This window comes from Chenopodium quinoa, unplaced genomic scaffold (assembly GCF_001683475.1).
Source record: "Chenopodium quinoa cultivar QQ74 unplaced genomic scaffold, ASM168347v1, whole genome shotgun sequence".
Taxonomy (NCBI): Eukaryota; Viridiplantae; Streptophyta; class Magnoliopsida; order Caryophyllales; family Amaranthaceae; genus Chenopodium; species Chenopodium quinoa.
The window spans coordinates 1,085,521-1,112,474 of record NW_018742810.1 but is presented as its reverse complement, the minus strand read 5'-3'; the positions used below and the strand labels follow the sequence as shown (position 1 = coordinate 1,112,474).

The 26,954-nt window shown below is 38.6% G+C and overlaps 4 protein-coding genes across 8 annotated transcripts; 1 reads left to right on the top strand and 3 right to left on the bottom strand.

The window, feature by feature from the left end:
- Positions 1 to 6,459, bottom strand: LOC110725224 (glucose-6-phosphate isomerase 1, chloroplastic-like). 5 transcript variants are annotated; one of them, XR_002512141.1, is made up of 7 exons: positions 6,226 to 6,458; positions 5,458 to 5,574; positions 5,237 to 5,372; positions 907 to 953; positions 800 to 828; positions 632 to 697; positions 1 to 368 (listed from the first exon to the last, which is right to left on the bottom strand). XR_002512141.1 is itself a non-coding variant. In XM_021904712.1 (7 exons), exons 3-7 carry the CDS (start codon positions 4,837 to 4,839, stop codon positions 282 to 284), a joined length of 246 nt encoding a protein of 81 aa, XP_021760404.1. In that variant the 5' UTR covers positions 4,840 to 5,372; positions 5,458 to 5,574; positions 6,226 to 6,459; the 3' UTR covers positions 1 to 281. The 5 variants fall into 5 exon arrangements, 3 of the variants coding, with proteins under 3 accessions (XP_021760404.1, XP_021760403.1, XP_021760405.1); XM_021904712.1 differs by having other exon boundaries at positions 4,823 to 5,372; positions 6,226 to 6,459; XR_002512140.1 differs by having other exon boundaries at positions 800 to 953.
- A 1,130-nt stretch (positions 6,460 to 7,589) lies between these two features.
- LOC110725222 (serine/threonine-protein kinase-like protein CCR4) lies at positions 7,590 to 10,228 on the top strand. The gene has a single exon (XM_021904709.1). The coding sequence runs from the start codon at positions 7,778 to 7,780 to the stop codon at positions 10,079 to 10,081; it is 2,304 nt and encodes a 767-aa protein (XP_021760401.1). The 5' UTR covers positions 7,590 to 7,777; the 3' UTR covers positions 10,082 to 10,228.
- A 283-nt stretch (positions 10,229 to 10,511) lies between these two features.
- Positions 10,512 to 15,740, bottom strand: LOC110725223 (adenylate kinase, chloroplastic-like). Its single transcript, XM_021904710.1, has 7 exons — positions 15,443 to 15,740; positions 14,949 to 15,047; positions 14,340 to 14,468; positions 14,122 to 14,256; positions 13,255 to 13,401; positions 12,994 to 13,068; positions 10,512 to 10,941 (listed from the first exon to the last, which is right to left on the bottom strand). Exons 1-7 carry the CDS (start codon positions 15,635 to 15,637, stop codon positions 10,840 to 10,842), a joined length of 882 nt encoding a protein of 293 aa, XP_021760402.1. The 5' UTR covers positions 15,638 to 15,740; the 3' UTR covers positions 10,512 to 10,839.
- Positions 15,741 to 18,395: 2,655 nt separating this feature from the next.
- LOC110725079 (uncharacterized mitochondrial protein AtMg00310-like) lies at positions 18,396 to 18,947 on the bottom strand. Its single transcript, XM_021904551.1, has one exon. The coding sequence runs from the start codon at positions 18,945 to 18,947 to the stop codon at positions 18,396 to 18,398; it is 552 nt and encodes a 183-aa protein (XP_021760243.1).
- Between the last annotated feature and the right edge of the window lie 8,007 nt (positions 18,948 to 26,954).

Sequence of the window (26,954 nt, the reverse complement as noted above, 5' to 3'; positions counted from 1 at the left end):
TTGGAATCGTAACAAAAGATATATCAAAAAATCGTTAAAAATAGTCATTTGTAAATTTTTATAATTTTTAGCAAAACGTAACAAGAGATATCACAAATTACAGGGCAGACTCAAGACAATCAGATCTAAAATTAGGCAACTTTGATACTGGCTTGCTGCCCAAAGGAACCTTCCGACCTGAACCCAACTACGACCCGAACCCAACTACGATCCAAACCCAACTCCAATCCGAAACTAATCTGTTCCGAACCCAACTCCGATCTGAACCAAAAGTTCCAATCCTAACTGCAGTATTCGATCCGACACGACCCGATCCAATACCAGCGCATAGCCAAATAAGCCAATAGAGCTGCAGGATTGTTTCTCAACTGAAACAAAGATCATCAAATTAGAAAAAGGTGTGCATGGCCATATGGTAATAGAACAACATCTCAATCAAGCAAGGCATTCATTGATTCAACCATGTGAACTCAGTTACAAATGAAAGCCTTTCCTAAGTCATTTGTCGCAAATGAAAATGAATCAAAGCTCTAGTTCCATTGGATTATAAGAGGACAATATCTAAAGTCAGATTACATTTTATTGCATCTTTTTCTTTCATATATTAAACTAGACAATCAAGGGAACTTACCACAGGAATCCTAATTTCTTCATCTATTAGAGCTGCTCCAGCAAGCATTTCTTTTACGTCAATCCCCTGAAGAACAGTGGCTTCAGAATGCATACAGAATATTCTCTGTTCATTTAAAAAATAACAAGAGGTATACTTAAATACTCTAAGTGGGATGACTGTTCATACCTCAGCAGCAGCGTACTCAAGAACATCATCTAAGTAAACAGGAGCATCAATTATTCAAGTACCTATCAATTATTCCTACTGGAAACTGCAATCTAGCTCTCACTGACCTGGTAGTTTGCTTCTTCTTTGGCCTTGCCCTCTTTCTTCTTTGGTCCTGCAATCCAGCTAAGTAAACATGAGCACCAGCTGCAGCATGCTGAAAAATGGCAATATAAAATGTTGGATTACTTCTAAAAGAGCAATACTGATTACCTCTGAACCATCTCACTGGCGTCAATTTACATGGACCAAACATTCACAGAAGAAAAAAGTTTAATCTAGCTTCTTGAACTGTTAAGCCCGTATGTAATGTATAGTTTACGGGCCAATATGTAAAGCCCTAATACTAATCCTTTAGGTTGTATATATAAACTTGTGCATACTCTAATACAAACTAACAACTCTATTCTCTCTATTCTCTATATTCTCTCTATTATTGACATGGTATCGGAGCCACTACAATTCTAAACCCTAAATACTCTTTTTTTTTTCTTCTTCTCTATTATCTAATCTCTAATCTTCTCTGCTTCCTTAACAATGGTGGACGACGGCAAAATTGATCTTTCCTCTCCTTTCTATCTTGGCTCCGGCGATCAACCCGGTAACTTGATTACTCATGTGATCTTGAAGGGTGATAATTATCTATCTTGGTCTAGGGCTATTTCTCTGTCTTTAATTTGAAATCAAGGCGCAAATTTGGGTTTGTTGATGGTACCATCTCCAAACCGACTGAACAACGGCGGCTGCTTGATTGGGATACCGTCTACTCTATGTTGGTTTCTTGGATATTGAGGACGATCGAGCCGAAGATTGCTGCTTCAATTCCCTATTTCGATGAAGCCAAGCGCTTGTGGGAGTATCTTGAGAAACGGTATTGTGAGGCTAGCGGCCTTTGATTTGCAACAATTGAGGGCTTCCATCATCAACTGCAAGCAACTCCCCACCATGACTGTCGAGGAGTATTATACTCAATTGATGAGTTTTTTCGATGATCTTGTGCGCCTCAAACCACCTCATGGCTGTGAGTATGGTGCGTGTTCTTGTGATATTGCTGCGAAGTATGCGAAGGACAGGGATGAGGAGATCTTGCATCAATTTCTGGTTGGTATTGATGATGGAAAATATGCCATGGTTCGAACGAACCTTCTGTCTCAGCAACCTCTGGCGACCCTAGACCGTGCGTATCAGGCTCTCCTTCGAGAGGAGCGCTCGCGGAGTATCGCTCAAGCAAGACTCCTGTGGCAAAGGAGGATGCCCATGTCTTTGCTCTTCCTTCCTCTAATGAACGACAATTTCAAGCTTCTCGGGTTAATAAAACGAAGTTGTTCTGTTCTCACTGTAAACGCTCGGGGCATGACACTACGGGATGTTTTATACTCTATGGCTACCCTACCCTTCGTGGTGGCTTGAGAAATATGGCAAGAAAGGGGGTGCTGCATCCTCGGGTCAGCACGCTTCTCCCTCTAGCAATAGGCCTTCTACTGCCGCTGCTTCCTCTGCTCCTACTACTGCTGCCGCCACGGATTCCAGCAGACCCTTGGCACGGGCTCATGCCGTGAGCAGCCCTGCTGGTGGTTCTCCTATGCCCCCTTATGATACTCTTGCGGTTTTATCCGAGCTTCAACCTGAACATGTCCGAATGCTGTTAAATATGGTTAATAAACAACAACAAGATAAGATGACTGGTGAGCCTTTTTCTTTGTCTTGGATAGTGGATACTGGAGCCAGCCTCTCATCATGTCACTGGTGACAACTCTTGTTTGATGGACGTACATTCTATTTCTCCTTGCCCTGTGGGACTCCCGGATGGTGCCCATGCTGGCTATGGAGGAGGGGCGAGTATATTTGGCAGATGGACTTATTCTTGAGAATGTTTTGTTTGTCCCCAAATTAAATTGCAATTTAATATCGGTGTCTAAAATGATTGATGATTCACGTTGTTTTGTCCAATTCACTGACACTTTGTGTGCTATACAGGATCAACTCTCGGGGAACCTGATTGGAGCCGGTGAAAAATGCTTTCTTGCACGGCCATCTTGATGAGGAGGTTTATATGAAGCCCCCTGTTTCCACGGCTCACAGTCCGGCTTGGTGTGTCGACTTCGAAAGTCTCTATATGGGCTATGACAGGCACCTCGATGTTGGTTTTCAAAATTGGCCAACTCTCTGAAAAGGTAAGGATTCAAACAGTCGTACTCTGACTACTCTCTCTTTACTCTACAAAATGGTACTATTCAACTTAGTGTTTTGGTGTATGTTGATGATTTAATTAATAATTGCGGGTAATGACTCAACTATAATTTCAACATTCAAATCATATCTGAGTGACTGCTTTCATATGAAAGATTTGGGTGTGTTGAAGTATTTTCTTGATATTGAGGTTTCCCGGAGTCAGGAGGGTATATTCTTATGTCAACGAAAATATACTCTTGATATCATAGCAGAGTCTGGTCTACTAGGGGCACGCCCGGCAGGTACTCCCATTGAGCAAAACGATACTCTGGAAAAATCAGAGACCCCTCTTCTTTGCGAAATGTATCGGTGTCTTGTGGGTCGCTTGATCTATTTGTCTTTCACCAGGCCTAAGTTGGCATATACAGTTCATATTTTGTCTCAATTCATGCAACAACCTCATCAAGATCATTGGGAAGCTGCCCTACGTACGGTTCGCTTCTTAAAAGGATGTCCGGGTCAAGGTATCCTATTGTCTGCGGTTTGTGATCTACACTTGACAGGTTGGTGTGACTCGGATTGGGCTAGTTGCCCTTTAATGAGAAGATCCATTTCTGGATGGTTGGTGTTTCTTGGTGGTTCCCCTATTTCCTGGAAGACTAAGAAGCAACATACGGTTTCTAAGTCTTCCGCAGAGGCAGAGTATCGTTCAATGTCTAATATAACTGATGAGTTGAAATGGTTGAAGGCTCTCCTACACAGTTTGGGTGTCTCTCATCCGCGTGCAATGAGTTTGTTTTGTGACAGTCAATCAGCATATATATTCAGAATCCGGTATTTCATGAACGTACTAAGCACATTGAGGTTGATTGTCATTATGTTAGGGATGCAATTTAGGACGGTGTTATTAATCCGTCATATGTAAAGACAACGGATCAGTTTGCGGATATTTTCACAAAGGCTTTGAGTAAACAACAATTCTTGTATTTACTTGGCAAGTTGGGCATTTGTGATTTGCATGCTCCAACTTGAGGGGGGGGGGGGGATGTTAAGCCCGTGTGTAATGTATAGTTTACGGGCCAATGTAAAGCCCTAATACTAATCCTTTAGGTTGTATATAAACTTGTGCATACTCTAATACAAACTAACAACTCTGAGAGTGAGGGATAGCTCAGGTGGTAAGAGCTTTCCTCCCGGTTCCAGGTGATCCTGGGATCAATTCTCATCCCCGCCCTAAGTGGCTCATATGAATCAAAAAACAAACTAACAACTCTATTCTCTCTATTCTCTATATTCTCTCTATTATTGACATGAACAACAATATAATATGGTTGTAAACTTAGGATAAAATCAAATAACAAAATCTATTTTTCAACAACATTTCTACTACAATTATAGAATAAGAAATTGATAACATACGAATTAAATACAGCAGCATTCAGCAATTACGATGAGTCGATGACAAAACAAGAAGCATACAATTTACAAAGCAAGACAATAATCATTCAACTAAATGGCATCATAAGAAAAAGGGCACATTTTTATACCAATAAAGTATCAATTTTAATTCAGATTTTGTCACAAATTTGAAAACCCCACAATTATTTTTCAGAGGAATTCGGTGATTAATTTAAAAGTAGGAAACAAATTCAAAGAAAAAAAAAAGGAGAGAAATTACCGGAAGAAGAGGAAGCATTGAGAAAGGGAAGAAAAAGAGAGTAGAGCACTCCTCAATTTCACTATTTCACGCATATGAAACAAATCAGAGTTAAAATCCTCCACCAAAGAAGAAAAAAAATGAGTGCTCAATACCTCTCAAATTGGTGCATGAATTAACGGCTACTACTTCCGCCAATCAAAAGCAACAACAACTCGGAATCATCACTCCTCTCTCAACGACAAAACTCTCGAAATCCTTCTATGTGCCACCTTTCAATCCCTCAAATAATCATACATTGCAGTCTTTCCTATTTTATTACTGTAACACAACACAAAGAAATAAAGAAAGCAAGAGAAATAACATAAAGAAATCACCTTTCTTTTTATCATAAAGAAATGCAGCCAATGCAGCAGCCATGGCCTTTAAAACTGATTCAGTTAGGGTGACAGGTTCACCATTAACACCAGCAAAACCCAAATCCCATGATATATATACAAATTCAAAGCAAAAAAATAAACCAAAAAAAAAAAAAAGCGAGAATGAAGAATAGTAGGTTAAAACCTGACCTTGGATGAGAGACCGAGGAATATAAGAAGCCATGGAAGATTAAACAAATAAAAAATCATCATCCAAGATCTGTCTCTGCTCTTTCTTTTTCTTATTCTCATCATAACTACAAGAGTGTCGACCAAATCTGCAAAACTAACAAAACAAAGATTTAGCTACATCTAAAATTTGAACAACATAGCAAAGGTCGAACAACAATAACATAACAATAGATACATACTCTTGCTCCCCCAAAAACAACGGTCAAGACAGACAAAGTGACATGAACAACCGCAAGAACAAAGATGAAGATATGCAGATGGTGAAGCCCTTCAATGGATAAAAAGGGAACTTTATGCTGGATAAGAAAGGTAAAAACATTAGTGACACACTATAAAGCTTCAAGTAAGCAAACATGAAATCAACCAAGTGATAAAAGATAAGCAAACTTCTGTATCTTCACTGGTTAGCACATATTATTGCACAGGATTATACCCCATATATAACAAACTTACTGTGGTATACTAATAATATGCAATTGTAATTAAATTTTTTTTAAAAAGTCATCAATTAGGATAATAATTAAATCAGACTATAAGTCTATAAGATGCTATTATTAAATAGAAGAGAGACAAGCAAAATAGGAGAAAAAATTAAACTAATCTCATTTATCAGCTAATGCCTACAGCTTCAATTAGAAAACAAAAATAAAACCAAGTATTATATTATCTACAGTAACAGCCATAGACCAATAGAACAACAACACATTCTAGTCCAAATTCAGAACAATTAGTGATCGAAATAGTCTACTCGCCACGAAGTTTCAAAGACAGCAAAGACAAAAATCCATGGATGCGCCTAGCTATGCAAGGAATGTACTGGGGGAGTTGGTTGGTCATAATGTGGCACTCGAGACTTAAATTGAATCTTATATACCTCCTCTTCTTTGCTCGATGAAAATAGAAAAGCAAGTTACAAAAATCATAACTGAAAGTATCGGTCAACTAACCAACAAAGGCGAGAAATCAGGCTCCTTATGCGTGACTGAAAATTCTATAGCAAGTGGTGCAATCTGCAGCAAATTAATTTAAAAATACTACAAGACTGCTAAAAAAAAGGCTATTTATCAAGTTTAAAAGATACGATTTAAACCTGCTATCTTAAGATAAGGAGATGCTTTATCAGGAAAGGCTTAGAGATAAGAGATTAAAGTTATATTTCTTTTGGTAAAGTTTTTAATTTAGGTAAAAAAAAAATCTAAACTTTTTCAATACTCCAAACTCTTGAATCTTAATCATTAATTTTTGTATGCTCTAGTTTTTTATTTTAGGTCAACTTTAGATGATTGTCATGTACTCGGTAGTTTTTTCTTGTAGAAGTATCCTTAAAGTGGACTAATCGAAGCATAAAACTTTATTATTGTAGTCTTTCATTGAATGAATGAAGTGATTATGTGTACATAGATTTTAGATTACATCATTTAATAGAGTTGAAATAGTCAAATTTTATACTCTTTTGTATAACTACAGAGCACAAAACATCAGAGGAAATAATAATACTCCCTTCGTCTTTAATAGAACGACCCTTTTGGCCAAATTTTAGTCCCAAAATGTTCATCCCATTTACATTAAAATATCCTCCAATTTACAATAAGATTTGTGCAAAATTAGCTTTCTCATGTAAATTTTGTTTTTTCCATACACTTTAATTACTTTCTCTCTCTACGTTTTTGCAAATCACATGTAAATTTACCTTTTTAATGTACTTTTGTTAGCTTTCCTATACACTTGTATTTCCCATGTAAGTTTTTTGATTCCCGTGAAAACCCTGTAAAAGGGTCGTTCTTTTTAGGACGGAGGGAGTAATACTTATATTTATGTATTTCATCACTATATCACTCAATTATGAATTTAAAAAAAAATAAAAATTAGAGCAATTATAGTGTTTTATGCTTCTTAATATTAAAAAAATTATGTACGGAGATAAATTAGGTGTTACAAATTACGGAATACATACTTTTTAGGATTTGCTTGGGAAATAAAAACGCTATTACAAAATATTTATAGAAACAAATGATATAGAGGATTGCTAATTAATACTATATACGATACAGAGGATGGTCAACATGATTAAGAATATGAACAATGTGTAACGATGTTTAGTAGTATAATCAAAAGTAATAAGAGGAAAAAAAAAAAGGAACATCATGTTATTCATGTATCACACGAGTCAACTCGCACGAGTCATGTAGGGCAACTACGAGTTACAGACCGAGTAACTCAGATGTTGACGCGTCTGTTTTAGTCCTTTATTAGTCTCCCCTTTTATGATCCATTCAAACTATGACTTAGTCATACAACTACTATTATAATTATATTTATATTCCAAATTTAATTATAATACAAACTTTTCTTTACATTATTATTCCTAACGCGTAAAATGGGTCTATAAACATACCTTAATTTTCTACATAACATCTTAAAAACCCCCTTAAATAAATTTCATTTTTTTTCAGCTTTTCTACCTTACTCTTCTTTCATAACAATGAAACCATCATTTCTATGGCTTTCCCATTTAAATTCCCAACTTTTTTCTTCATTTTAGCCTTTTGTTTTCTTTCTTTTCCTCAATTCAATTCCCTTTCCACTGTTTCCATTTCCTATACCTCTAACAAAACACTAGTTTGTGCATTAGTACCTTCATTGAATAAACAATCATTCATCAATTGTACTAGTTTCCCAACCGGAATCCGAATCCCTTTCCCTAATGTATCATACTCTAGAATTGTGGGTGGAAAGGGATTCCTTTGTGCAATGAGATCACAATCTCTTGCATCATCTTATTCAGTCATGGAATGCTGGAGGTTCTTAGATGGTGTTAATGGGACTAACATGTCACATAAAAGAATTTATCGCGGTCCGATTTTGAGTGAAGTTGAAGCTGGAAATTCACATGTTTGTGGGATTGTAAATGGAACTAATAATCTCAATTGTTGGTTGTGGAAGGAATGGAAATCTAATAATTCCACCAAAAGTTTTTCCAGCATTGCTGTTGGTAATGAGTTTATTTGTGGTTTAGATAGTAATAATGGTAGCATTTATTGTTCAGGGAATGATAGTAAAGTTGTGGGAAAAGAGCCTAAAAATGGGAATTATAGTGTTATTGCAGCTGGATCACAACATGCTTGTGCAATATCTTTAAATGGAGGTTTATCTTGTTGGGGAAGTGTGGCAGGAAATCAACCAGAAGGTGTGTTCAAGGATTTAGCATTAGGAGATAACCGAGGCTGCACTGTGCGTGTCAATGACACGGTTGTTTGTTGGGGGGACGACGGTTTTAGGATGCCTACGACATTGGTGGAGACGGGTTTCATTGGAATTGTAGCTAAAGGGAGTGTTTTTTGTGGTGTTGTTGCTTCGAATTATTCGGTATTGTGTTGGGGGAATAGCACTCTTAATGGGAATCAGTTGGTGTTTGCTAGGGTGATGCCTGGACCTTGTACAAGTTACTGTCCATCATGTGATCCTTTGCCAGGATATGGTGACTATTGTGCTTTGGGAATGATGGTGTGCCAACGTTGTGATCCAAAGGCGCCTTCATCTCCTCCGTCTCCAGACTCCAAGTTGGAGCCCTCGGAGAATAGCAATGGTTGGACACCTAAGATGATTGTGTTGTTAGTAGTAGGGTGTTTAGGGTCCCTTTCATTGGTAGCATCTTTGGTTTTTTTCTTGTGTAGATGTCGCGGAAGTGGGGGAAGCCGGGTGCATGATTCAGGACCTATTGAGCTAGCGGAGAATCCCCAAATACCACGGCGTGAGTCAGAAGATCAACAAGTGGCACCACCAGTGTTGAAAAAAAGGTTAAGCCATATGTATAGCTTGGGCAATGGAGGACACCTCGAGGAATTTTCTCTAGAGGCCTTAGTAAAAGTGACTGACAACTTTTCTCAAGAGTATAGAATCGGTATAGGTAGTTTTGGAACAGTCTACCATGCAATATTAGAAGATGGGAGAGAGGTGGCAATTAAGCGAGCAGAAGTTTCCGCCTCGAGTGCAATGGTAATCAGGCGTAAGCAAGAAGACAGGGATGTAGCATTTATGGCTGAGCTTGAGTTTCTCTCGAGGCTCAACCACAAGCACCTAGTTAGGCTACTAGGCTTTTACGAAGATGCAAAAGAGAGAGTTCTTGTCTATGAGTTCATGAGTAATTGTACCCTACATGACCATCTTCACAAATTTAAGGGCTCATCTCCAATTGCATCATGGCCAAATCGACTTCAGGTGGCACTTGATGCAGCTAGGGGGATCGACTATCTGCATGCCTATGCTGTGCCACCTATCATTCATCGAGACATTAAACCTTCAAACATTTTGCTAGACAGTAATTGGACAGCCAAGGTGTCGGATTTTGGGTTGTCATTGATGGGACCCCAAGACGGGGAGTCTCACCTGTCTCTTTGGGCTGCTGGTACTTTAGGATACGTCGATCCTGAGTACTACAGACTCCACATATTGACTACAAAAAGTGATGTTTACAGCTTCGGAGTAGTACTCTTGGAATTACTTAGTGGATACAAAGCCATCCATACTAATGAAGAAGGAATGCCAAGAAATGTAGTGGATTTTGTGGTGCCATACATTATGAGAGGTGAAATCCACAGGGTGTTGGACCCAAATGTGCCGCCTCCAACACCAGTGGAAATAGAGGCAGTGCAGTTCATAGGGTACCTAGCCGTGGATTGTGTCGGCCTAGAGGGCCGAAGTCGACCATCAATGTCAGAGGTAGTTAATTGCTTGGAAAGAGCCTTGGCGGCTTGTTTGGTTCAGCCAACACTGACCCCATCTTCAACTGGATCCTCACGATGACGATTCCTTGTTGGAAGCTCAAGGGTCTATCAGGGGAGACAAGTCCAAAGGACTTTTCAACTTTGTAAATCATATTCTTTCAATTGTAAACTTTGTAAATTATTTCAAACGTCAACAGAATTTTTCCATCCACTACAAAGAAAAAAAGAACTTTCCTTCGGAAGTGTCTCAGCAATAGAAAAAAGAAGGAAATGGACAGGTGCACCTAATATATGTAGGTAGAAAATATTCAACATAAATCAATGCAATTTGCGCATACCTCATGCAAAGTTGACTTCAATCAATGATCATAAAGTCTGGATTTCCATATCAATAGTCAATAGTAAGAAACCTTCCAGCGAGTCTTCCACACTGCTTCCCAGTAGGCTAAACTAGCAAATCAGAAGTCACAATATTTATATAAAGCACATTCTATAAACTCTTCACAATAAATAGTGAAAACATATTTGAATTTAAGCGTGATATATAAAAGTCATATGATGCCTCCAAAATGTACGATGCCATGGAGGCTTTCATTTATCAAGATATAAACCTCATTTCTGTCGTATGTTTACAACAAAACTAATTTTGGTGAGTTCTTATGAAAGCTGGGCTGCTTCTATGTATACCAACCAAAAACTTTCTACAAAAGAATTATCAACAATCAAGACGATTACAAGCAGTAGGAAATAAAAATGGCTATCTAGTGACAAATAAAGGGAATCTTTGGCAAGAAGAGAGGACGGGTAGAGTATGTGTAAGCTCACTACTAGTCACATCTAGGCAGCCACGGATTCTGAAGCTGTCTTTTGCTCCACAAGATTGGAGAGTGCCTTGTCAATCTGAGCAAATACATCTTCTTTTAAAACACTTCCATCAACCTGCAGAAAGCAAAAAACACTTCCTAAATAAGTTACAATTAACATAAGGGAGCACTCGAACAATATTTGATACCAGTGCCAAAACTGAATAATTAAATATAAAATATGTAACTCGCATTACAAGTCACAGTTGTTCAAATATAGGTAACAAAATGTGTGGGTGTGTGTCTATATTATATGCACTCCATTTCAGATGTCTTTGCTGTTCCAGCTTGTTCAAATCAGGTTAATTGTGTTTGAAACCCAGTTTCTCCCATAAAACAAAGAAACTGTCAGTTTTTGTAAGTGTGTAACTAGGAGTTTTAGTAAAATTTAACATTAACCAACATGGGTACAGCATACATCTTTCCCAGAACACCAAATACAAATTTAAGGCAGATTGGAAAGATAAAGGAGTAGACAAAGTATCTTGGGCACAGAACATCCCGTATCACATCTCTCCACCTAATCACCAATTTATGAAGGAGCCGCTTCAAACCCAATATTAACTTAATTATATTAAAACCATATGTGGGTGATGTAACTCTCAATTATTTAGCAGATAGCATCTCTTGATGTGAAAATTTCAACTTTCAAAATGCTCAAATATACTGCACAGAAATTTCCCTCTGGCGTACAGCACTGTTTAATATTCAACCAGTATGGCCAAGGAGCATCTTGAGACTTCTTACTGTATCTTGAGGTCTGAGGACTCTAAAACGCCAACCCTCAACAGTAATCATAATCTACAATTTAAAAAAAAATCCATATACAAGCTAAGTAAACTTAAACTGCTTCCCCGAGGGCAAACAGAGAAGAATCTGCAGCCCAATGTTTAAAAAGTAGAATCCTGGAGAAAATAATACAAGGCACCTAGAGGCCTATAACATCACCTTCACACTCTTTTATAAAATCATTCCGTCTCAGCCCTACAAGAAGGGACCAAATGGATAGTAACCACCCTCTCAGAGTCCCTCTTTCATCCCGAAAAAATGGTGAGAGTGCTGACTCGCATTTTGCCTTATAACTAATTCAACAAAACTCTTCCAGACCTTTTGTTATCAACTTCTTAAGAAATTGTCATCATTTCTTTACACCTACTCAATACCCTACCACTCTCCTTCCCTGCCCACCAAGCTAAACTGAACTGGATCAAACCAGGGGTAAAAGCTGTAAAACCAGACTATAGTATGCTAAGCATTAAATATAGGTATTAATATTTGCTAATTTCAGGCATTCCTTATTCAATTCTGCCAATGCTTGGTTGACCAAAGAAGCCTATGTATTTTAGGCAACAATCACATTCAGCAAAAAGTAAACATTATTAGTAGTGATGGTAGGTGTATAAGGGGATTTGGAAATGGATGGGAACTGTGATAATTTGGGTGAAGAGACAGGCAGTTTCCCTGTTGCAGGGTAGACAAAGACAATTCTGAAAGTCTTCCAATGGAAGAGGCATGCTCTTATCGTACTAGGAAAGAAAATTCTTTTTAATAAATCATTCTGTAAGGGTAAATTAGGGACACCTAGAAGTCTAGATGTGCTTCAATCTTTCCCTTCTATTATCACAAAGATCTCATGAGTCATGACAAAGATGTTAAATCAATGATAATCAGATAAGAGCTCTTAAATGATCAAGTCAATGGCACCAAATGCTTCCCACAAAGAAATTCAGATGACCAAAAAAAGCAACAACCTGATTTCAGTTTTTAACAGCCATTACCATGACCTAAACTAGGACTCTTCACCTTGTGCTGACAAATAACATTAAAACAGATATAGATGTCTTACACAGAAACATATATCCTTGGGAAGTTCAGATCATGGAAGAGCAAAGTTCATTAATATATTATAGAATACTCGACCAACTCAATAAGTGAACACAAAATGACTACTTAAGAAGAATTTTCCATAGGCTTTGGAAATGGAGATGTGTAGTTTACGAGGCAGAGAGATACCGAATAAACCATAATCAGACCAACAAATAAAGAAACACCACATGTTGCACTTTAATATGGGATAAATGAAAGATTATGTGGAAAAACAAAAGAAGCATAAGATAAGTAGACATGCCTTCACAATTATGTCTTCGTACATGGAAAGCACGGCCTCCACATTTTGATGATGAGTTTGCAGGCGCAATTTTACCTAAATACAATGGAAAAAAAAAAAAAAAAAAAGCAAAGTAAATGACAAAATATGCCTACATAATGCCCTTAAAAGAAGATCAACAACAACAACAACAACAACAACAACAACAACAACAACGACAACAAACAAACAAACAAACAAAAAAAGAAGTGCAACATGGTCAATTATTGACTAGGTGCATACCTTCTCCTCAGTATCATCAAAGCGCTGGGTAAGCCTGGAAGCAATTTCATCATTCTCAGGAGGAGAATATGTCAGATGGTAGATTTTTCCAGTAACAGGATCTAGTCTCCGTCCAACAACCCTCTCAACAAGCAATTCTTCAGGTACCTGCATATACATTTAGAAATACCAAGTAAATCTAAAGAAGACCACAAAATGCCACAATATTTTAACAGATGGAACCAATCAAATTTCCATGGTAAAATCTATAGATCACAAGACAAAATCTCAGCATCAAAGTCAGTTAGGGCTATGGCTAGTGTAATTTGTGCATTATGTCCAAATGGTTGCTTCCACATTAATATCAAAAAAATCCAGAAAACTATTGTATCATATTTCCCAAGTACATGACTTTAATGAGAGAAATAAAGAAATGGGCATAATTTTTATTTTTTTTATTTTTTTTGGGGGTGGGGGGGTGTGGGGGGTCGAAAATTGGTTGAAGGTTCATATCGAATGCATCACAAAATGCTGCTCTCTCATAACACCATGGATTGTCTATTCATGTCAAGATTTTTTTTTTTTTTTTTTTTATACTTCTATGTTCGGGGGAATTTTCAAAGAACTGAGGTTAAAGGCAATGGCTGGTGAAAGAAGGTCATGGAGGGGTCATATATGGCCATTACGCTGTACTAGGCATGTCTAGCACGGCTATTAAAAACCAAAAGATAGAAAGAATAATTGAAGGAAAATCAAGCAAGAGTTGGTAAAATACTAGCAAACTCTAATGCCCCTCTTTGAGAATCTCCTTAGATAAAACTGTGGTGCAAAGATCATCTAATTGCTGGAAAACACTTAAATAATGAAAAATGATAAACAAAACCTTACTTCCAAAAGAATAAAAAGATCAGGCTGGAACCCAAAGTCTTTCAGAGCAATTGCTTGAGATAAGCTCCTTGGATATCCGTCCAAAAGCCAGCCCTTCTCCTGTGAATCAGGCTGCATCAGACGGTCTTTGACCATCTGCATAATAACAGCTAAGGTAAGGAGCTGTCAACAGATGATGCAAACATTGTGGTATAAGTTTATGCAAAATAGTACATTACCATCACAACAATTTCATCAGGAACCAGCTGTCCTTTATCCATGTATTCCTTTGCTCGTTTTCCATTTTCACTACCAGATGAAATCTCCGCCCGAAGCAAATCTCCAGCAGCAATATGCACCAAACCATACTGCATATATGAGGATTACCTGATTCAATTGTTTTCTTCAGGGGCAATCCCATAAAGAGAATTTCAAGCAAAGAACTAAGAGATAACATAGTCACGTAGAGATCCATCATGAAGTCATACATAAGAACTAAGTGATAACATAATCAAGCAGGGAAATACAGCCACAAGACCCACAACAAGCGCAAGTTGCATAGTACATACATAAGAAGAAAGAAGGGAAATAATACATGGAACATTAATCATAAGTTTTTGATATAAGAGCACTTTCAACAGAAAATTTATCACAATAAATGAATGTTATATAGTTCACTATGACAACAATCACAAAACAATGAGGAACTGCCTGATTTTCAAATCAATCATCAACCATCTTTCAAACTCAAAACCGAAGAAATAATAGCGTAATACTAAAATCTAAAGACATCCTCAACCCATGTCTTTCTTCGAAAGCGAGGCTGAGAGGGGGAGATATGTGCTTACTTTGTCAGTTATAAGCTCACATTGCGTTCCTTTGCCAGATGCCGGAGCACCCGATATCATAATCCTCAGTGGCCTTGAAGTACTAGTAGATGCCATAACCTGCCAACAATTAGTAACACAATCAATCATTCAAGTAAATCCCCAAAAATCCTATATCTTACATAATCTTCAATTGCCAGAAACCCTTCCTACTAAAGGATACAACATCATTACTTAAACAACATTCATGATATAATTAGGTCATCAATACTCCATAAGAGTTAGGAAATCTAATCATAAATTAACAAATTATTCCCAACACTCCAAAACAATCAGATTGAACATTCTAAACCCCACCCTATCCCTCCCATTATCTCCAACTAGATTCAGATTAGCCTTCCTACTAAATTGCATTCTTAATTCAAATTCATTTCCAAATTCAAAATTGATAGAAATTAACAATTTCATAACATTAACAGAAAATAAAAGCATAATTTAAAAAATGAAGAAATTACCACAGAATTGCGATGAAGACGACGATGATGAATCCGAGAACGGTGAGATTGATCGAATCGGAAGGACAAAGAAGGAGGATGATTGAAGGAAAGAGAAGATAATTTAGGGGATAATGTAAGAGAAGGAGAAGGAGGAGGGAAGAGAATGGCGGAATTAGGGTTTCCTGTAATGGAAGAATATCCGGAAAACGCCATTTTTGCGATTTCGACGTCCTCCCGCCTTCTTCGTCGGCGATTCTCTCTCTCTCACTCTTCTTTATTTTCTCTGTCTAAATTAGAGTACAGAAGAAGAAGAGTGAAGGGAGAGTGAGAGGCGTACGTGGCAGATGGATAATCAGAAGGGCCAGCTAAACAAGTGGGCCCTTCTTCATTATTTCAGGCTATCTAATGTACATCGGCCCACCAATTTATAGGATACGCTTATCAGTCCAAGATCGGTCTGAACCGGACCAATCCGGACCGGATCGAAAATTGAAAATTTGAATTTCAAGAATCAAAGATCGGACCGAACCGGTTTGGATCGATTTTAGAATTTCTATAAAAAAGTTTCCTAAATTTTAAATAATTTATGAAAAACTCAAAAAAAAATAAAGGAAAAGCAATAAGTTAACGTCTTTTTTTTTGTATGTTTAGCACAAAAAAGCTCATATGACTAAAGTTTTCCAAGGTTGTTAAGGATAATCTTAATCATTATAGGGTTTTGGACCGGGTCGAAGACCGGAAAAATAAATTTCTCAACCCGGAGACTGAACCGATTAATTTGGTCCTGTCCATTTTTCGGTTCGAACCAATTTTTGAACACCCCTACTCCCGATTTCAAGAGATTTTGTGATCGATTTTCATCACTCGTCCTTGTGGTTCTCTAAACACTAAAAAAAATAGTATCCAAGACTCCAACTTTTTTATTTTTTGGGGGATTTCATAGCTAAAATATTAAAAAATGACCAAAATTCTTGTTCACAAGTAGGGGAATGAAGTGCAGTGAGTGAATAGCTCAGTGGAGCTACACCACATTCCGTCCCAGGATCGAGCACACTCCCGGGCACTCCCACCCACAGTTTTCTCTTGTGATAGGATGGGCTGTGTGGGCCCCGCTTACCTCCAAAAAAAAAAGTAGGGGGAATGAAATCTGAAATTTTGTCCCTTTTATTTGAAAGTCGAAAATTTTTGCCTTTTTATTATTGATTTTAAAATGAGTTTTTATTGAAGGAAGAGAACTAGAATAATAAGGTTGTAAAAATGGGTTGGAAGGAACTCAATTAGTAACCCTTACCTTTGGGATACCAGTGGGTGCAATCAAGTTTGATCTATGTCTTTGCTAATTGCACGATGGGTTAGTTTGCATTTTATACAAAGTACTCAATAGTTAGTTGAATGCTGTATGTTAACTTACTAAGTACTCAATAGTTAGTTTGTCAAGGGTGTTGTAAACTTTTTTTTTTTTTTTTTTTTTTTTTTTACAATGGCTAACCCTCATAGAACCTGCAATAAACTTGTATTCCTTGTAATATAAGTGTTTGGTTCAAAAAAAATAAATAAAAATAATTTTTTGGAATATTTGTGGTTGTACAATTCTTTTTTGGATGTATAATTGTATATTACAATATACTAGTAACTTTTTTTTTATAAAAGGTGATTGAATCTTTGACTTGCTACTTTTCAACTTTAATTAAAAAGTTCGTGCACCATCAAATTTCCTTGAGGAAAGATGAGGTAAAGTTGATGTAAGGGAAGCGTAGCCCATACAGGCTGCTGAGAAGATTTAAAAATTAAAATGATGAGAGATTGAGAGCACTTCATTTCACTTTAAAAAATAATTTTTTTTTTTTTAAAACACCTACGGAGTATCATTAAAGGAGGTCAATTTCCGCCAGAGTTAAGAGACGTTGGGAAAACGGACCTAAATAAACAAGTTCAATACAATCTCTAGTACTCCATCTAGCTACATGGTGCGCTAGAGTATATTCCCTGCACGTTTAACATGAGACATAGAGAAAGCAATAAAAGATTGAGAAAGAGCATACACATCATCAACAATTAAAGAAAAAGGGGTGTAGTTTGCAGCATTCTTCTTAACCCCTTACACAACCATGGATGCATCACTCTCCAGCACAACAGCAGAATAACCAAGTCGCCTTGCCAACTGAAGTCCATAACGACACGCAGCTGCCTCTGCAATTTCTGATGTCCACCCAGCAGCACTCTGCTTCACAGCAGCAGCCAGCACCTTCCCCTCCTCATTTCTGATTACAGCCCCTAGGCCAACGTCCCTCCCTATATGAGCATCACAATTTATCTTCACCAGACCCACATCAGGCCGAGCCTAAGCATTTGCGGCAGGCAGTCCATGCACTCCATAATTCATGAATACCTTTTTTGCATAGTCCACATACTCATGTACATATTTGGTTAAGTTCGACGCTATACTGATGGGGCATGGGAATTAATGCTCAAAGATAGCTTTGTTTCGACACCACCAAGCAGCCCAACTTAATGTTGCTATCAAACACAATTCTTCATATGAGGTCTTTGAAGCTAACCATAGGAATCTGTCACTAAAACAGGCAGAAGGAGCTTGAGCAACCAACTGATTGAGACTACTAGCTGCCCAGATGACTTTTGCGGCCTTACATCCAAAGGTGGCATGAATCACCGACTCATCACCCTCACCACAAACTGTACAGCATTTATCTACAAGCAACTGACGGATATATAACCTTTCACGCACAGCCAGGAAGCCTTTGCAGGCCCTCCACAGGAAATGAGCTAATTTTGGAGGAACCTTCAACCTCCAAATTATTCGCCATATTTCATCTTGTGGGTGTCTTTGGATTGTAGTCGGACCTTGTTTTGCCATCCAATAACCCGATTTCACAGAAAATTCTCCACCTCTGGAAGGCCACCAGTACATCCGATCTTTCACACTCCGAAATGATAAAGGGATTGACAATATTTAAGTTTGCTCAATAACATTAAAGTTATTGCGAATTACCTCCTCTCGCCACGACATTGATTCATGATCAATCAAGTCACAGACTCGCAAGCTCATATCACTTCTATCCAATAGGGAAGGTACACATATCGAAGAGTTCCCTGGCAACCACGCACAATCCCAAACCGGGATATCAGTTCCATTTCCCACTCTCCACTTCAACCCCTCAAGAAGCAAAGATTTAGCACCCCATATGCTTCTCCACGTATAACTCGGATCATAACCCCGATAGGCTTCAAGCACATCACAATGTTTAAAATATTTTGCTTTTAAAATAGAATGCACGAGGGAACCTTGGTTATGGTGAAGTCGCCAAATCTGTTTTGCCAGGAGAGCTTGATTGAAACAACGGAGATCACGAAAGCCTAGACCACCCATACTCTTTGGTTTACATAAGTCATCCCATTTCTGCCAATGTAACTTTCTTGTTGCTCCCGTAGTCCCCCACCAGAAACGAGCTAAAAGAGAGTGGATCTCCTCAATAATTCCATCGAGTATCCTCAGAATTCCCATCATGTAAGTCGGGATAGCCTGAGCTACCACTTTGATCAGAATTTCTTCCCGGGCCTCGATAGCAATTTCTCCTTCCAACCCTGAAGTTTCTTCCAAAGCCTCTCTTTAAGCCCTACAAAGATAGCTCTCTTAGATATACCAATTATTGTCGGCAAACCCAGATATTTTACATGTCTGTTAACTTCCCGAACCCCAAGAGTATCCACAATTTCTGTCCGACGAGTATAACATACTTTTTTGCTAAAGGTCACCTCAGTTTTATCAAAATTAATTTTCTGGCCCGAAGCTCCTTCATATTTGCTAATTATATTAGCTATCACAGAGCACTCTATAGTGTTGGCTCTAGCAAAAAGGATACCATCATCGGCAAAAAATAGATGTGAAACACGGGGGGCACCACAACAAATTTTAGCTCCATGGATCATACCATCTCTCGCAGCCTTGTTTAGCAAAGTAGAAAAAGCATCAGCACAAATTAAAAAGAGATAAGGAGATATTGGGTCACCTTGTCGAAGCCCTTTAGTAGGAATGACCGACCCTGAAATTTGCCCATTTATTTTAAAAGCAAATTGGACACTCTGAAGGCAATTCATAATTCTTCCGATCCAAGCTCCTGAGAACCCCATTTTATCCATCACCTTCTCCAAAAACACCCATTCCACCCTATCGTAAGCCTTACTCATATCAAGCTTTAGAGCAAAACTTCCATCCTTCCCTTCCCCACCCCTCTTCATCGTATGGAAAATTTCAAAAGCCACAAGTGCATTATCCGAGATAATTCGACCCGGAATAAAAGCACTATGATTAATAGAGATCACCTTGTCTAACACCACCTTCAATTTATTTGCCACTGTTTTCGAAACAATTTTATAAATCACGTAACAACAACTAATGGGTCGAAAATCAGAAATTTGAGTCGGAGCCTCACACTTCGGAATTAGGACAATGCAAGTATTGTTCACTTCCGATAGACTCACATCCCCTCTCCACCATTTCTTCACAAAATTAATTATATCAGGACCAACAATGTGCTAGAATTTTTGATAAAAGAGGGCATGCATACCATCAGGGCCGGGAGCTTTATTGGGGTGCATCTGGAATAAAGCATTTTTAATATCATCTGCAGTTGGTTCACTATCTAGCATCTCGTTCGTCTCATCGGACACCACTTCCTCAATCCCCTCCAACGCATCATGAAACCCCATTGGCGAGCTCGTAGCAAAGAGATTTGTGAAATATGCTTCTATCAGTCTTTCAAGATCCACACGTTGCTCAAACCACATCCCATTATCATCCCGTAGCTTCATAATTCTATTCTGGGCCTTTCTTTGACTAGCTTTGTGATGAAAATATTTTGTGTTTTTATCTCCGTCACGTAGTTCATTTGCTCTAGCTCTCGCATGCCAGTACGACTCCTCTAATCTATATAAAGATTCAAGCTCCGCCGCAAGAGAATTACATAACTCTAACTTCATCCCATCCATCACACCCCCTTTTAACTCCCTCATTCTTTTTTCCCCCTTCTTTATCCTCTTCCTCACTGAACCAAAGGTCAAAGCAGCCCATGAAGCTAACTTCTCACTACACATAGCCACTTTATTTGCCATATTAAGCCCCGTACTTTCACGCCAACCCTGTGCTACCACCTCCCTGCATTCATCTCTTGACAACCAGAGAGCATCAAATTTATAACCCGTACTCCCACAATTTCCGGCAACTATTCTATCCGTAGATTAAATAATAGGACTGTGACTTCAAGATGGGCAGATTGCTGACTATAAAATTCGGGAAAAGTGTACACCAATCTTCAGTTGCAATAAATCTGTCAAGTCTTTCCCTCACAAAAGTGTCCATGGTGTTACCCCTTTCCCACGTGAAAATGTTGCCTGTGTATCCCAAATCACGCATAGTACAAGTATCCATAGCCTCACGGAAAGCATCCATGAGTCTTTCACTCCTTTGGGAGCCACCTTCCTTTTCATTCGGACTCAAAATCTCGTTAAAATCACCAAACATGAGACATGGTAAGCTACATTCACCTTTCAAAGAAGACATGAGGGACCAAGTCAAGTGTTTATTTGATTGTTCCGGCCACCCATAAATCCCAATAGCCCTCCATACCGCAACATTATTATCATCAAGAATATCAATAGCAAAGTGATGTAAAGAGTACGAGATCACATTCACCTTAATATCCTTCCACCACATACCCATACCCCCCGATCTCCCATTACTGCTAATACAAACACCATCAATATAACCACATTTATTTTTAATTTTATTAAGACGATTTGCATCAATCATAGACTCCATTACAAAGACAACATTTGGCCTATCTCTCCAACACATGTCGCAGAGAGTGCTAACTATCCACGGGTTGCCAATCCCGTGACAGTTCCAACTTAGAATTTTCATTGTTTTTCGGGAGTTTGGGTATCCCCAACACTCCCTACTTTAATTATAGCCTCAACATTATTTTCAAAAAACACACTGCGTTTCATTCTTTTTTCATGGCAATTTGCCTCGGCTCCCTGGTAGGCCATCTCAGTAGCATCTAATCTTCTCTTCTTCGACTCTACAGCATGCACTTGCCCTTCAGACACCTCCATATCAATAGCCTGGACAACAACATTATCAACCACATCGTGTAGAATAGCATCATCACGTGAGGACTCTTTGAACATCTGACCCGTATCCTTTCTTGGTACATAATCATACGCTCCCTGAATAGCTATAGGCCTCAAAACCATCTTTCCATTACCATCACCATCCACAGCTTTCAGAGATATGGATCTCGGCATAGGGGAATTAGCGCCTGATGCCATAGGGGTAGAAAATAGCAACTTCCTGGCAGCACTAGGTGGTCCAAGCCGAATGGCCTTAGGGTCATTATAATCCGATCGTTGCACTCTACCGTTCGTATTCAGTCTCTCCATCCATCTTTTTTCCTTTTCTCTTTGAGCCTTAGGGACTTTTGATCGATGAGGGGAAGCAGTCAAGAATGGGCCATATTGGAATACAATAGGTGACTCCCCATCGAGTTATCTTTCTCCTCGCAGTCCTTGTCTGTGTGGCTAATTCGACCATAATAATAACAAAAATCTCCAAGCCTCTCATACTTAAAACCAATCCATTTGGTACAACCAGATTCGACAGCAATTTTCATACCTCTCCTAAGAGGTTTATTGATATCCACAACCACCTTAACCCTCATGTACTCCTCCTAATAGAGAGGATCTGACTCATCAACCTCAACACACTCCCTAATACAATCCCCAATGTCACGAGCCACCTTAGGCGAACGCATACCAAAAGGCATATCAATGATCCTAATCCAGAAAGGGCATGAGACAAACACAACATCCGAGGGTTGTTCTTCGTCACATATTTCCTTCAGAAGCAGAATTTGATTATCAAACACCCAAGGCCTACCCTCCAGCACCTTACGCCTATCATCGATGTTAAAGAATTGGAACAAAAATATATTCGTGTTCACACTGCGGATCGCTACATTATCATCAATTCGCCATAAATTTTTTAACACCGTTTTCATAGCTTCAGCATTAAAGGGTTTCTTAGTGAGTAACTTCCCCACCAGAGACAGGGCAATCTTAGTATTCGATCCCTCCTCTATCGAGGATGCACTCGATTGTCCAAAGACAAAATTCTCATCGTCAGTTAACTTCAATCGCTCCCATTCCTTCATTAAACAGTCATCCATGATCAGCAAACTCGGAAAGGCCTTTTAGATACCGAATTGTAGAAAGACACAGCAACAATTTGTGGAAATTGATTGGAAAAACAACTTCCTGAACAGAACCCTAGGCGAGAGCGAAGACTGTAACCCTACGCGAGGGACTTCGTTTTTTTCATGTTTTTTACCTTAAAAAATAATATTAAATAAAAATATTTTCAGTTTAGTAAAATTAAGTTCAGTTTATTCAGTAACTATAAAGAAGAAATATAATAAAAAATCAGTAAAAAATTATTTTAGTTCAGCAAAAATAATTTCAGTTCAGTAAAATTAATTTCAATTCAGTAAGAATAATTTAAGTTCAGCAAAAATAATTTCAGTTCAGTAAAAATAATTTCAATTCAGCAAAAATAAGGTGAAGTGAACGGGGCCTAAATTAATAAGGAAATGTGTAATTATTTTTCCCTCTATCTCAAATTTAACTGATAGTCAAACTTTGCACACATGACGATGAACTAATATGACTTTATTTTTACACAAGAAAATATTAATGAATATTATTTATTCATTTTTGAAAAAAAAAAAACTATATTATATGAAACTTTATATCAATACCTATCTACAACAAATTTTATGATAATATATGTTGTTATTATGTTAATAATAGAGTCAAAGTTAATATATGAATAGAGGAAACAAAAAAAGTACGTTGTCTTAGTGATTCTAGGGATTATCGTTTGTATTGGTAATTTCATACTTGTATATGCTTACTAATTTATTTATTTTTTTAATTTTTGGTTTTTTGGGCTTATTGTGTCAATTATGTTATTGACATGCAAAGTTTTCAAGATTTCTATCTAGCTAGGAATGGCATCATACTAGGGTTTTTATAACATTTTCGAAACACTATGTGACTTTTGTAATGCAATGCAAGCAATCTCGTATACCTAATATTAGTCTTAGCATTCTATTATAATTAAACATTTCAACATGTTATTTCAAACAATAAATGTGCTTGTTTCGGGTGAAAACAATTGGTCCTTCGTCTAGACCCTACTTGTGGGCTGAACACTGAACTCGACCCAAGTGATGACTGGGACGAGGGCTTCCTGCACAGCAAACACACGTAAACTGGTCTCAGGGGTTGTGCCGAGGAAAACCCTTCCGATGCCAAAGTTAGTACAGTGTTTAGAGGGAGAAAGCTATGCAAGAGAGTTAATGCTTGAGGCTTGAAGTGAATGAATTGATAGAGAGGCAAGTCAAGGCTTTTATACCTTACTCAAATAGATAACTTAGGCCTTGAAGTCAAATGTGCTTGCCATGTTGACCGGGCCTTTGACTGAGCTGGCATGCTTTTAGGAGAATTGAACCTTCTTTGGGCTTTGTAATTAAATCATTTGTGGACTCGCCCAATTGGAGTGAATTGGACCCAAACAACTTGCCCCCTAGACCCGGTTCGGAATTGTGACAAAGTGGGTTTTGACTTGCAAATTGGAGGGAAGTAAATGATTTAATTAGCATTTAAATTTTTGAGGTCATAACAACTGTTTGGAGTTGATGGAGGATGTGGATGGTTTAGTGGGCGATTAATTAGAGAAGACGATGGAAAGGTGGAGCATTGAAGTGGAGTTAGTGGGGGTTTTAGTGGCGTGGACTCCCAAGATTCCCATTTCTGGAAGGTATTTAAGCCACTCGTTCCATTCTTTCTCCTTATTTCATTTTGCTAATTTCCAATTTCTTCTCGCTAATCTTCGGCTTTCTTGCTTTTCCAAGTACCCCCTCTTTTTCCCTTTTTCGCGCAACTACCTTCGAAAATGGCCGGCGACCGTGGAAAGAAAAAGGTAGAGGCTGAGCCAAGTATTAAAGAGGAGGAGGAGGTTCTGCAGTTGATTATGGGACGGAATCGCCCTCTGGCAATGATGCTTCCCCTTAGCGACCAGAACCCTAGGGCTAGGACTGGTGTTGCCGCCGCTTTTAGCAGCTCTGCAATTAGTGTCGTCCCTTTAACTACTTTGTCGCCTCGTGCTTCGGGACAAGCTAGCACCTCTAGCCGAAGCGCGACTTTAGTGTTTAGGCCTGTGACTCCCGAGGAAAGGGAGTGGCTGGATGAAAATGAAAACGCCGGCCTCATGTTGTCTCCGCCTTATAAATGGTGGATTGAAAACATCGCCGACTTCTACTTCGCTAAGCAACTTGAGGTTTGCTACGGAATTATGGAGGAAGATGGGTATTGGTGCCAAATGCCCTCTGCAGATGATAGGATTCACCGTCCTCCACCTGGCTACAACGAGGTTTATACTCGCCAGTTGCAGTACTGGCTTCGGTTACCACTTCACTCCTTCATAACCTCGGTGCTGAACGGGTATAACATTTCGTCGTGCCAACTTACTCCCGTGAGCATCCGAAGGGTGATGACTTATCTCTGGGTGTGCCTGTTTTACAGATTCACACCGAACGTTCATTGTTTTCGTTGCATGCATAAACCACTACTAGAAAACAGCTTATTTACGAGGGAACTATTCCGTCGGAAAACCTTAAAAATCCGTCGGAAAGTCCAGTTTCCGACGGAATTCCGTCGGAACACGCTGTCGGAGACCCCTTTGTAGGAAATTTGGGTTTTACCGAGGGATTTTCCGCCGGAAACAACCTTACCGACGGAATTTCTGACGAATTTTATGTTCTCGGAACCTTAGTTTGACCTGAATTGGAGGTCTGTCGCAAGCTTCCGACGGAATAAAATCCCTCGGAATATTCCCCTGTTCCGACGGAAATTTCCGTCGGAAGGCCCTACGTTTCCGAGGGAAAATTCCGTCGGAACAGGGGAAAGTTACGAGGGATTTATTCCGTCGGAAGGTCCCCCTTTTCCGAGGGATCTTTTTTCCGTCGGAAGCTCTCCTTTTCCGAGGGATTATAATTCCGTCGGAACTTTTCTTCTTTGCGACGAAATAAATTTCTATTTTGGCTATATATTTTCCTCCGGGACAAACCTGTAATTCCTGCTTCTTATATTATATTACTCACTGAACAAATTTGTGCAAAAATATATATACATATATATATATATATAGATACTAATTCCAATGTTTACAATACACACTAAGTTAATATAAAATTACAACTAACAAACACTAAGTTCATCAATGCTATACAACAGCTTGAACTTGGGCTTGAACTCGGGCTTCCATGTCGGCTTCCATTTGTTCCCGAATAGCCTGGACCTTGGATTCCATCTGATCCTGCATCTGAGAAACAAAGGAGGGCGTGTACTGCATGGAAGAAATGGAAAATCGGCGACCTATCTGGCTGCCATAGTACATGTCAGCACTTTCACCTAGTCTCTTCACACGTCCTTTTTTGTTCCGACCACCCACTGTCTCCCAGTACAGCTCATTCGGACTCTTCTGATTCCTTTGAGTGCTAGCCGCCTCAACCCTCTTTTGGTAGGCCTCCTACAAGATAAACATATAAAAGGGAACAAACGAGGTAGTAAGTTATACAAATAAGCTAAACCAAATTGAGCCAACTATGAAGTATATGACCTATTCTTTGCCCATTTTCTATGTTTTTGACCAAATGAACAATTTCTTTCTCTAAACATGTATATTTTAGGTATTTCAAGGGGTAAAACCCTTGAAATCACAAAAAAATACAAGTCCCTAAGGTTTGGGACGCATTTTGAGCCAAATGGAGCCAACTATGGCCTGTATGACCTATTCTTTGCCCATTTTCTATGTTTTTGACCAAATGAACTATTTTTTTCTCTAAACATCTCTATTACAGGTACTCTAAGGGGTACATGCCTTGAAATTCCAAAAAAATACAACTCCCTAAGGTTTGGGACGTATTTTGGAGCCAAATTGAGCCAACTATGGCCTATATGAACTATTCCTTGCCCATTTTCTATGTTTTTGACCAAATGAACTATTTTTTCCTCTAAACATCTCTATTACAGGTATTCTAAGGGGTACATGCCTTGAAATTCCAAAAAAATACAACTCTCTAAGGTTTGGGACGCATTTTGGAGCCAAGTTGAGCCAACTATGGCCTATATGACCTATTCCTTGCCCATTTTCTATGTTTTTGACCAAATGAACTATTTTCTTCTCTAAAAATCACTATTATAGGTATTCTAAGGGTTAAATGCCTTTAAATTCCAAAAAAATACAACTCCCTATGGTTTGGGACGCATTTTGGAGCCAAATTGAGCCAACTATGGCCTATATGATCTATTCCTTGCCCATTTTCTATGTTTTTGACCAAATGAACTATTTTCTTCTCTAAAAATCTCTATTACAGGTAGTCTAAGGGTTACA

Bases quoted from the DNA above. Each gene is read 5' to 3' on its own strand.
- LOC110725224 (XM_021904711.1), bottom strand. From the start codon at position 5,270: ATGGCTTCTTATATTCCTCGGTCTCTCATCCAAG. The intron at 698-906 runs GTCAGTGAGAGC...ACTGTTCTTCAG, and splicing joins AAGAAGAAGCAAACTACCAG to GGGATTGACGTAAAAGAAAT. The intron at 369-631 runs GTAAGTTCCCTT...TCTTTGTTTCAG, and splicing joins AAGAAATTAGGATTCCTGTG to TTGAGAAACAATCCTGCAGC.
- LOC110725222 (XM_021904709.1), top strand. From the start codon at position 7,778: ATGGCTTTCCCATTTAAATTCCCAACTTTTTTCTTCATTTTAGCCTTT.
- LOC110725223 (XM_021904710.1), bottom strand. From the start codon at position 15,637: ATGGCGTTTTCCGGATATTCTTCCATTACAGGAAACCCTAATTCCGCC. The intron at 13,069-13,254 runs GTATGCACCTAG...CATTGTATTTAG, and splicing joins TTGATGATACTGAGGAGAAG to GTAAAATTGCGCCTGCAAAC. The intron at 10,942-12,993 runs GCATGTCTACTT...TGCTTTCTGCAG, and splicing joins ACGAAGACATAATTGTGAAG to GTTGATGGAAGTGTTTTAAA.
- LOC110725079 (XM_021904551.1), bottom strand. From the start codon at position 18,947: ATGGGAATTCTGAGGATACTCGATGGAATTATTGAGGAGATCCACTCT.